The 12482-nt window shown below is 37.8% G+C and overlaps 1 protein-coding gene across 2 annotated transcripts in view; it reads left to right on the forward strand.

The window, feature by feature from the left end:
* The window catches only part of LOC133518682 (uncharacterized MFS-type transporter C09D4.1), a 158506-nt gene that overhangs the window by 138897 nt on the left and 7127 nt on the right, over nucleotides 1-12482 (forward strand). For both annotated transcript variants that reach the window (XM_061852356.1, XM_061852357.1), the window contains exons 4-7: nucleotides 9032-9173; nucleotides 11096-11295; nucleotides 11794-12008; nucleotides 12299-12404. In XM_061852356.1, the coding sequence (XP_061708340.1) occupies nucleotides 9032-9173; nucleotides 11096-11295; nucleotides 11794-12008; nucleotides 12299-12404 (663 nt within the window). The remainder of the gene's footprint in view (nucleotides 1-9031; nucleotides 9174-11095; nucleotides 11296-11793; nucleotides 12009-12298; nucleotides 12405-12482) is intronic.

The raw sequence follows: 12482 nt of genomic DNA on the forward strand, positions 1-12482 counted from the left end.
TAAAGTTGACTCGTAACATTTCTAAAAATAGCCAGAGAGTCTTAAATACCCACTCTTAAAAGACTTCCCATATATACTTTCCTCGGAATGTATATTTTCCTCGGAAACTCGTATCGAATTTATAAGTGGCTTATGCAACAAACCGGGTCCGGACTCCAGACCTTTTTTCCGGAAATACGGGGACGTTATATTTTTATGACGTTTTTGTGCGTATACGATTACTGTACCATTTGTGCTGGCAGTTGGTATGTTTCATTTATTTTTTATTATACACTGTGTTATTTTAAAGCCCGTTAATTTCAAGGGTGCATTCCTGAGCTTAAATTAAGTAACATTATCAGAGAAACCGGTATTCTAATTAACTCCATTTTAGATATAATCGATGGTTTATTTTTATCTGATTAGGCCCCTACGAGCGTGTTCACTTGCCTTATGACCTTGATTAGTGTTTAGTATGACTTTTTACATTTGCTACTAGACGCAACTACTATCTCGGACGATCTATATTCCAAAGGTTATTGCTGATATCATAGTTTTTTTAGTGGATTTAAATAATAATGGCCGTGTTACAATAACGCCATATTACTTTTTACGGAAAAAGTCACAAAAAATTAACAATTCCATATTCAGTTTCCTTAAATGTACGTACATTTAAGGAAACTGAATATGGAAATGTACGTACATTTAAGGAAACTGAATATGGAATTGTTAATTTTTTGTTACTTTTTCCGTAAAAAGTAATATGGCGTTATTGTAACACGGCCATTATTATTATACTGGTATACTACGTAGCTATACCAGGAAGTTAACGGAGTTTAAAAAAAACATTGTGTACATCTGGATCTTTAAGAAAACAATATCAGTGACCGAAAATGACACTTGGCCTCCGAAACAAGACAGCGCCACTTTTCTCGGTCCTGTGCGACTTTTCGCCAATTGTTGACTCGAAGTTAGCGCAGATCCGCCTCCACCATGTCGCTCCACCCATACCTCGGGCGTCCAATAGAACGTTCTCCTGCTAGGCCACCCAGTTACGCTCTTTTCACGTTCCGATCTTCATCCATTCTCTCAAGGTGGCTCAACCAACGGAGTCTGCGAGCTTTACTTTCTCCCATGATGTTAAGTTCTTATCTTCTAATTTCCGGGGGCCCTTGCGGATACACTTCGACCCATAGGGATCTTTTGTGTAGTTGCCCCTTAAGGAAAGACCCATTAGCTACTCAAGAGCCTTTTTGACCATTTCCATGTGTCGGATGATGGAGCTTATGGGTAGCCTTTTGAATTCCTTTGGTTCCAGATAGCCTGCTCCAAAGTCCTTCATTCTTTGTCTGGCGAGGGCGTGATGATAGGTTCAGCCACTAGGTCTTCAATCTCACGGTTCTTAAGGACTGTCCAGATTCCATCCGGTCTTCGTTTGGGGCCCAGTATCTTATGCAGGATGTTCTTTCTTGAGTGTTAGTGTCCATGCTTCGTATCCGTAGTTTACGATTGGGTGAATCACGGTCTTATAGATTCGGATTCGGGTGAGTCTGCTTAGAAGCTTGGACACTAACACCTTAATATAATAAAATAAATTATAGTATGTATCGAAATCTGTGTCTAATCTCTTCAAATATGCGTAGGAAGCTAATTTACCCCAACAGCCCTTAAAGGTCCGGTCCTTTTCAATTCCCAGGAAATCCAATTGAGCCTGAGACCCTTACGGAAATTATGCATAAGCGTTTTATTAACTTGGGTCGATTTGCCTTTTGTGAACGATTCTAGTACCTGGCCTACTATATCTATACCTATGTATTACGCAGGAAATCGTATTAAACCTATTCTATTTTTAGGTTACACCCGAAAGGGTGTAGCAGGATAGCCTAGGAAAAATTGCCCCCAGCGATTTTGGGCCGAAACTGTAATCAAACGATGCCTTTTGGGGAGGTTATACTCTGCACAAAGTTTCATCCCTCTGTTACCCCCTGGGGGTGAAAAACACCCGATTAACCCCAAAACTGTTTTAATTATTTTTTCCTAAACTATGAAAGTGACGAATTTCAAATTTCGTACAAATATTTATAAGACTAAAAGCTATGTGCTAAAAAAATATTAACCCCCTAACCATTGAAATTCTTGTAAAAAAAACAAAAATAAAAAAAGAATCAACCTGTATATCAAGTTTGGCTCATGGTACCACACCATTTTTTTTTTCAAAAATGAACCAGTTTATATTCTACATGATACAAAAGTTTCATGGACCTACTCCAGAAGGAACATTGCGAAATTAATATGTATTGGCTCTTTGGTGCGTACTATTCATTGAACTCCCACTAAGAGCCTTGCATTATTAATAAACAATGGCTTGCGATCGGACCGCTGGCGCTGCTCGTGCCCGATTTGAAAAAGGTGGGGATAAAGAAGTATGAATCAAACTCATTTGTATTTATAAAAACATTTTTAGGGTTCCGTAGTCAACTAGGAACCCTTATAGTTTCGCCATGTCCGCCTGCCTGTCTGTCTGTCTGTCTGTCCGAGGCTTTGCTCCGTGATCGTTAGTGCTAGAATGCTGAAATTTGGCATGGATATATAAACCAATAAAGCCGACAAAGTCGTACAATAAAATCTAAAAATTTAATTTTTTTGAGGGTACCTCCCCTACAAGTAAAAGTGGGGGTGAATTTTTGTTTTTTGCTTCAATCCTACAGTGTGGGGTATCGTTGGAAAGGTATTTCAAAACTAATAGGGGTCTTCAACAAACATTTTTTGATTAAGTGAATATATTCGGAGATAATCGCTCCGAAAGAAAAAAAAATGTGTCCCCCCCTCTAACTTTTGAACCATAGGTCCAAAAAAAATTAAAAAAATCGTGGAAGTAGAGCTTAAGAAAGACATTAAATGAAAACTATAGCGGACATGATCAGTTTAGCTGTTTTTGAGTTATCGCAAAAAGTTTCCCCTTCATAGTAAAAAGACATACTTTAATTAGGTACTGATTATGCAAATTTGCCTATTTGTTTAACTCACGTGAAAGGTACCGTTTCATCCCTTGGTTAACAATTTACTATACTTTAAGCTCCAGTTTAGCTTATTGTGACGGAAGAGTAACTACGGAACCCTACACTGAGCGTGGCCCGACATGCTCTTGGCCGGTTTTTTTAAATTATTTTGTTTTCGGGTCCGAGACGTTGCGTATTAAGCATGATACGAGTATAATGATTAGTAGCTACGAAATAGTACGTTTATTTTAATTTCGCAATGTAGTAGGTCCATGAAACTTTTATATAATATAGAATATAAATTGGTACATTTTTGAAAAAAAAAAATGGTGTGTGTACCATGAGCCAAACTTGAGATCCATGTACAAATGAGTTTGATTCATACTTCTTTATCCCCACCTTTTTCAAATCGGGCACGAGCAGCGGTCCGATCGCAAGCCATTGTTTATTAATAATGCAAGGCTCTTAGTGGGAGTTCAATGAATACCTAGTACGCACCAAAGAGCCAATACATATTAATTTCGCAATGTTCCTTCTGGAGTAGGTCCATGAAACTTTTGTATCATGTAGAATATAAACTGGTTCATTTTTGAAAAAAAAAATGGAGTGGTACCATGAGCCAAACTTGATATACAGGTTGATTCTTTTTTTATTTTTGTTTTTTTTACAAAAATTTCAATGGTTAGGGGGTTAATATTTTTTTAGCACATAGCTTTTAGTCTTATTAATATTTGTACGAAATTTGAAATTCGTCACTTTCATAGTTTAGGAAAAAATAATTAAAACAGTTTTGGGGTTAATCGGGTTTTTTTCACCCCCAGGGGGTAACAGAGGGATGAAACTTTGTGCAGAGTATAACCTCCCCAAAAGGCATCGTTTGATTACAGTTTCGGCCCAAAATCGCTGGGGGCAATTTTTCCTAGGCTATCCTGCTACACCCTTTGTTTGATAATCGAGGGTTAAATTATGTACCAAAGATCTTTATACCTAGTAGGAAAAGCTAAATATTTATACCTACCCCCGAGTGTATAAATATTCTTCTTCCTAGTGTTTTCCCGGCCTATTGCATCGGCTCATGGGAGCCTGGGGTCCGCTTGACAACTAATCCCAAGATTTGGCGTAGGCACTAGTTTTTACGAAAGCGACTGCCATCTGACCTTCCAACCCAGAGGGTAAAACTAGGCCTTGTTGGAATTAGTCCGGTTTCCTCACGATGTTTTCCTTCACCGAAAAACGTCTGGTAAATCTGCTGGGCACAGGCCTCCTCTCATGTGCGAGAGGGCTCGGGCTATAGTCCCCACGCTAGCCCAATGCGGATTGGGGACTATATTTCGTACATAAGTTTTGAAAACCTCATTGGTACGAGCCGGGGTTTGAACACGCGACCTACAGATTGCAAGTCGCACGCTCTTACCGCTAGGCCACCAGCGTATACATACCCAATAAAATTCAGTAAATATTATTTTGTACCACACTGTGACGAAGCAGAAAAACCAGTCGAAAGCGTGTGTGTGCTGTGTGTGTAAACTGTAAATATAAGACATAATTATACAATACGAGTAAATCAGTCTATAAACGTCCCACTTCTGGGCACAGGCCTCCTCAGGAAACTATTAATATATTACAAATATTTTACTGTAAATATTGATCAATCCATATTTTGGTCATCCGAAATCACTAGGTACTTTCAGTTCCAGTTAGTAACAGGATACACATATTTCACCTGAAATGAAAATAGAAAACCTACACAGCCGCAGGCGGAATTTAAATTAAAATTGCTATCCGAGTTTTCCATTTGTAAATTGATTTACGAGTATACCGACAGTGGAGGTTTCACATTTATTTATTTTTTTTTATCCGTAGTAAATGGCACAAATGGAACTCTTATAGATTCGTCTTTTTTCTATGTTCGTTATGTACCTCTGTCTGTCATTAAGACGTTTGTGATACTCTTTTAATTAAATAGATTAGGTACACTGGTTTATTAAAAAAAAAAAACAATAACATATTCAAATGTATAAAAAGAAACGCTGGTAGCCTAGCGGTAAGAGTACGACTTGAAATCCGGGTTCAAACCCCGGCTCGTACCAATGAGTTTTTCGGAACCTCTGTACTAAATATCATTAGATATTTAACAGTCGCTTTTCGGTGAAGGAAAACATCGTGAGGAAACCGGACTAGTCCCAATAAGGCCCAGTTAACCCTCAGGGTTGGAAGGTCAGATGGCAGTCGCTTGGTTCAAAACTTTAAACCCCGGCTCGCACCAATGAGTTTTTCGAAACTTCTGTATTCAATATCATTTGATATTTACCAGTCACTTTTCGGTGAAGGAAAACATCGTGAGGAAACCGGACTAGTCCCAATAAGGCCTAGTTCACCCTCAGGGTTGGAAGGTCAGATGGCAGTCTCTTTCGTAAAAACTGGTATCTACGCCAATTCTTGGGATTCGTTGCCAAGTGGACCCCAGGCTTCCATGAACAGTGGCAAAAATGCCGGGACAACGCGAGGAAGATGATGATATTCAATATGTATAAAAAAGCAAGTAACAGAACATAAAAGTAACTCCCGAAATTTTCGTGTTTTTCGGGAAAGTTGCTTAGGTAAACAGGTACCTACCTACCTGCCAGCACAGACACATCACAATTAATGTCATTCCTGAAACGGGCACCTGGCAGTATTTTTACTTGATTACCACAAAAACAGAACTCACCCGACAGTAATCTCTTTCCCGGCCCCAAACTTAGCGCACAATAGCAAGCCTTGCGGAGCTTAACCGAACTTCCCGGAGCTTTGTTGTAAGTTAGGCAAACTGTTTCATTTCAAGTTCAATGGGCCCGACGAGGCTTTTCTACGATTGTAACGAAGTGGAAGGGTTATTTTTTGCTAATTCTATGTTTCACGGATCTATAATGATGCATTGCGAAGATTGCGGGTCGCTTCTCGAGATTGGCTCAGGACCGGAATAAGTGACGTATTCGAAGAGAGACTTATGGTTAGCAGTGGGCGATAAAGAGCTGATATGATGATCATGATGAATGATAATTATATTGAAGTGTGCAAGAGGAAAGCCGTTATGTATATGTATACATGCGAAAGAGGCAGACTACAAATTAAACAACGTGACTTTTGTGCTTATATAATAAAATAAAATTATTAACAAACACCGATTTATTACAGTTTTTTCTTCAATGGCACCACGGTTAAATGCGTCAGCCAGCATCCTAGGGTATGTGTCTTGGTGGTCAGAGTCACTTTCGTCTGACACTTCCCATAGGTCCTCGCAGGCGACCACAAAAATGCCGAATCCACTTCATCAAAATCCACATCAGTCATACTATATGTTCCTTTCTTAATCTTGCAATTTTTGATGGGTAGTCCAAGGGCCTTAACTAAAGCTTTTGCAACAAAACTAGTGCAGTTTAGATTCGTCATAGTAAACCTCCAATTCGTCCCAGCAGTAGTGTCCTTACCGTATGAAAAAGATCCTTTCAAATTTTCTCCGTTAATGTCTTCTTTCACAGTCACGTTTCCTCTAAGTAGTAGATATCCTTTGCTGCCTTTATACACTTCGTAATAGATGGAAAATGGCATATCTTCAAGTCTGGGTAGATCAGGGTCTTCGCAGTCTTCAACACTATTTAGTGTCATTCTGTATTGCTTGCAATTATATTCGTAAAATAATAAAATGATGTGGATACAAATTATGAGCGACTTCATTGTGCAAAAGGCAGAATTGATCTGTATTAGGAAATTACCAAATTAAACATTACTTAAAATGTAATTTAGTATATGAAGAGATTTTTGATAGTGATATATTTATCTATAATAATATTTTTACATAAAATCGATTTGATTTGAATACAGCGTAGTATATAATGATGTTTGTTGATATTTTGTGTTTTGTAATTTTATTTTTTAATACTGCCTATCTAATTATGGCTGATTACAATGATAATTATTAAGACTTCAGGTATTCAATAAGTTCATTCGTATGGAACGATTTAGTTTACATAATGTTTTGGTAATCACGTGACATTACAAAGATTGACAAATAACTATTCCTGAGTAGCCTTTTGAAATGGTTTTGAATGAATTAATGATAGTTTATTTACATTAAACCTATGTATATATTTTATTATATTTTGACGACCAGTTTGGCCTAGTGGGTGGTGACCTTGCCTATGAAGTCGATGGTCCCGGGTTCAAATCCTGGTAAGGGTATTTATTCGTGTGATGAGCACGGATATTTGTTTCTGAGTCATGGGTGTTTCCTCTTTTTTTTTTTAATAAATATTATAGGACATTATAACACAAATTGACTAAGTCCCTCAGTAAGCTCAATAAGGCTTGTATTGAGGGTACTTAGACAACGATTATGTAATATATAAATACTTGACGACCGGTCTGGCCTAGTGGGTAGTGACCCTGCCTATGAAGCTGATGGTCCCGGGTTCAAATCCTGGTAAGGGCATTTATTTGTGTGATGAGCATGAATATTTGTTCCTGAGTCATGGGTGTTTTTTTATGTATTTAAGTATTTATATATTATATATATCGTTGTCTAAGTACCCACAACACAAGCCTTATTGAGCTTACTGTGGGACTTAGTCAATTTGTGTAATAATGTCCTATAATATTTATTTAAAAAAAAAACCATGACTCAGAAACAAATATCCGTGCTCATCACACGAATAAATACCCTTACCAGGATTTGAACCCGGGACCATCGACTTCATAGGCAAGGTCACCACCCACTAGGCCAAACTGGTCGTCAAAATATAATAAAATATATACATAGGTGTTCAATATTTCATTACAGCACGATTCTTGTTTTACCATGACTGGCGTACAAATATTGCTACTTACTGACTAGCTAAGCTATGTACAGTATATAAAAGCTAAACTTACACACTAGTATTATTCATGCAATGCTTGTGCATAACTAATTTTCAAATACATTTTTTGATAATTGATAACATTAATGAATTATTAAAATTAAATCTTTAGCAATGATTGCGTCATTTTCCTGCTAAGATCGTCCAGCGATTGATAATAAACATGGATGACGAACCAGCTCTGCAAAATGACCTCACACATATTGTGCCGAAGCGGGCGGGGCTTCAACTTTGCCGCGGAGCTATTTAGTTTGCAAATGGCGGCCCGAAATTAAACAATGATTTACAATTTATAATATATTCATCTACAAAATAGTAACAGTTCTCAATTAAATGATCAAACAATGTTTTTTAAACGTACCTATGTAGATGCAATTCATTAAATTCATCACAAAGGATATTAAATAATTTGATAGCTATATACAGTTTTATTTAATTAGGTACAAAAACAAATGGCTAAGGCTAAGTACTCTCGCTATAATTTCATTACATGACTCCCTGCGAGGCTGAGTGTTGTCTGAGTAATGACGAAATTATGTTATGCTTAAGTAGAATGAGGTGTTTATTCCTAGCTGGAATCCTTGGACCATTGTTTTTTAACAAATTCTCACAGTCAATCATTATTGTAGGATACTTATTGATATTTTCCTGTTGCTCTTTTATGAAGGCAAAATTTGCAACTGGTCCAGTGAGATCCCTGCATACTAGTTTATGCATACTACCCTTGACGTGATGTAATCCCATGGGTACAGTACAGTGACGCAATACGAATAAATTTTGCAAAGAGATTTCAACATGTGTAAGTCTCTAATTTGAATTGGGAAAGAGATAGCCCAAACTCTCTTCTAGAATGAGAGATCTGAGCCCATCAGTGGGAGGTATATATGCTGGCAATGATAATCCTCATAAAATATTGAACATGCGTAATCTCGAGCGTATTTTCGAGATTCAATCTCGTCGAAAGAAAATCTCGATTTTTGCAATCTTGGTTGAGATCTCGATGGACGTTGAAATATTGACGCGTGTTTTAATTTGTGATGATAAGTAAAAAGTAAAGTCCCTGACGCAAGCGGGATAGACACTAGAAAAAGAGCGAGAGACAACTGATTGAATGAGAGGGAGATGATCTTATAACTAACCAATCTGTTTTGTCCACAGCTCGGTGTGGCACTCGGCTTCGTGCTGCCCCCAATGTTCGTTAAAGCCGGTGGCACCATCGAACAAATCGCGGCTGACTTCCAGTTCATGTTCTACCTGGTTGCTGGGGTTACCAGCGTGCTCTTCGTTTTCATCTTGTTGTGTAAGTATAAAGTGGCAATGTTCGTGAAAGCCGGTACCATTGAACAAATCACGGCTGACTTCCAGTGCCTGTTGTACCTGGTCGCTGAGGTTACCGGTGTGCTCTTCTTTTTCATCTTGTGTAAATATAGCTCCTCCAAAACCTAGGAATTGATTGCCCAAGAGAAAGCGTTCTCCGTTCTCGCTATAGCAAAAATGCTTTCGTATAGGCAATTTTCCTCTACAAGTCGCATTTCTCAAACGATTTTCGTGAACATTAAATTTTACCTCATTAATTGCCAACCCATATAGATATAATATATTCAGTTTTGGATTATTTTTAAACGATTGAGTCATTGGGATTGGAGTTTTTCGAGGTGTACAGCTCACACACTCACTAGTTATCAAGTCACAGTTACAGTCAGTTTGAAACAACTTAGATGACAAAAAGTATTATGTCGTAACACATTTATACTCTTTCGGTAGTAAAGACGTGGCATATTAGTTATTTTTGTTAGTACTTTAATATATACTTCATATTGACTGTACTTTAACTCAATATAAACAGGAAATGTAAACGGTTGACCTTAAAACTACTTAACTGAATTCAATATTGAAGTTCAATTTAATATTACTTTAACTCTCGAGTCCTATTCTGTTTTTATAATATTTTTATTCATTTCGAAGTCGTTTTATAAGGCATTTCACTCGCACTTACAAGTGCGTGTGAGATGCCTGATTACACGAATCAAGGTCTTATAAAAAGTGGCTGTGACATAATCGGACAGACAGACGGACATGACGAATCTATAAGGGTTCCGTTTTTTGCCATTTAGCTACGGAACCATAAAAATGATATGAAAATCATATAAAATTGTAAAAACGAAATCGGTATCCTTTTTGAAATACATCCTTACCTTCCTAAATAAGCAATACCAGTCATTGACCATGACACTAAACTTGAGTTTGATTGCCATCGCTGCTTGTTTCCCTTATTTGGAGACGTCAGTCAGTGAACTACTTAAGGAAAACCATACCACAGCAAAAGCTGTAAAATGAATGATTTTAAATATTAATCTACCAATCAATTTTCGAAACAGTCTTGCTTTTGTAGCAATCAGTATCAGGAAACCAATTCCAACTATTATAAGGAAATTTCAACTTCAAATAGATTTACATCAAGGATAAATATTACTCAAATATTCAGTTATGAATAATGAAATACAAGCCAGTTTGGTGGTTCGTTGCATACCTGACGATTGATGGAAGTCATGAACATGACTTGTTTAAGTTATGTAATTTAAGTAGAGAACTAAAAAGTTTATTTTGTTAATTTATTATATTATTGTACTTAACCATACCCCGAAGTTAACAGAGTTTAATAAAAACACACACGGTGTATTTGCACATAACCCTTATGGATTATATTTACCTAGTCCATATGATAATTAACAAAACAAAGTTTTTCATTAACTGACTGCAAAATTCCAAAAGTGGAGGTTTTCAATTCGGATGTATGTTTTTTTTCATGTTTGTTACCTCAGAACATCGTAATGTCTAAATCAATTTTGTCATCTTTTTTTTTAGTATACCTAACAAACACAAACAAACAACAACAACAACAACAACAGCTTAAATTCAAAAATGATTCGAAGTCAAGTTCAAATTATGGGTGCCACGAGGAATTCTAGGGACTCCCTCATAACTCAGGGTGCCTTTCGACCAGAGATGTGCTATGCTATGTTTTCATACATTTGAAATGCAGCTCCAGCTACACCTACGTTTCAAATGTATGAAAACATAGCATAGCACACCATAGCACATCTCTGGTCGAAAGGCACCCTTATTCAGAGACACTATGTTGTAGTATGGTCATTAATCAATTTAATTTAATTGTAAACTGTTTTGTGACTTTTTTCTATTAAAGTTTATTTCTCATTTCAGTCTTCAAACGAGCCCCTGCTACGCCGCCCTCAGCTGCCGCCGATCTTGGCGCCAGTTTGGATTCGAACTTCCTCCACTCCGTCAAGAAACTCTTCACCAACCGCAATTATAACCTGCTGCTCATCTCTTACGGACTCAATGTTGGCGTGTTCTACGCTATATCGACACTGCTCAATGAAGTTGTGCTGAAATTCTTCCCTGTAAGTACTATATTTGTTAGTTATTGCTTATCAACTATCTATGCATCTCCTATAGCCTCAAATTCATGATGGTCGACATATTCATGCTCTTGAACGAACTTTTTCTCAGTTTCTTCACTGGAGGTATTATTGTTTTCTTTATAACCTCTTACCACTCTGCAATTTTTTGTTACAAACTTTCAAGTAAGCTGCTTTACAGAATTTTATGAATCGGCTTTACTTCCTGTGGGATTGTGCACAAAACACGCGAGGTTTTTTTGGCTAATTTTTGAATAAACGTGATGTCTCCTTATGAGTGATCTGTCGCAATTTTTTCGTGAACCCCCTCCCCACCCTATCGAACCTCGCATGATTTGTGCACAAGCCCTGTCTTTTTTTTTTCAATTGTTCATAAGTGATCATAGAAGACAGCTGTGTGTTTCGTGCGAAAACAAAAATATATGCGAAGAAGTAATAATTTACTTACCAAAATCTAAATCACTTCTTAATACGTTCCAGGGTGCCAACGAAGACGTCGGCCGCATCGGCCTCATGATCGTCGTCGCCGGCATGCTGGGCTCCGTCATCTGCGGTTTTATCCTCGACAAGACGCACAAGTTCAAGGAGACGACCCTCGCGCTGTATGCAGCATCAGTAGTCGGAATGGTCATATTCACGTTCACGCTTGACTGCGGGGAGATCGCTGTGGTATACTTCAGCGCCATCATACTTGGGTGAGTTTAGTAGCTTTTCATAATTTACAATGCTCAGAAATTCACTAGAGAAGCAAGCGCCCATAGTTTCCGGTGTCTGCATATAATCAAGGGGGTCGTTTAGTTGTTTTCCACCGTCGTGATAAAAAAATTGTAACACACCGTGACAGCCTCTGCCTCAGGAATGACCCACTGCAAGGGTCATAGCCTCTCTTTCTTATGCACCGTCCCAATTCGCCACATAAAATTTTGCAAGAAGTCAAGCAAGTAATTAGTTGTCTTTTAAACACATTTTTTTGTTTTAATTCAAGGTTCTTCATGAACGGGTATCTGCCGGTTGGGTTCGAGTTTGCCTCCGAAATCACCTACCCTGAGCCTGAAGGGACCACGTCTGGGATTCTTAATGCTGCTGTTCAGGTAGATGCCTCTAATTTTTTTTCTAATAAAGGATATTTTTTCAACCCTCGAACATATTTTACGAGTTAGGTATTCTAG

Source organism: Cydia pomonella, chromosome 6 (genome assembly GCF_033807575.1).
Source record: "Cydia pomonella isolate Wapato2018A chromosome 6, ilCydPomo1, whole genome shotgun sequence".
NCBI classification, from domain to species: Eukaryota; Metazoa; Arthropoda; class Insecta; order Lepidoptera; family Tortricidae; genus Cydia; species Cydia pomonella.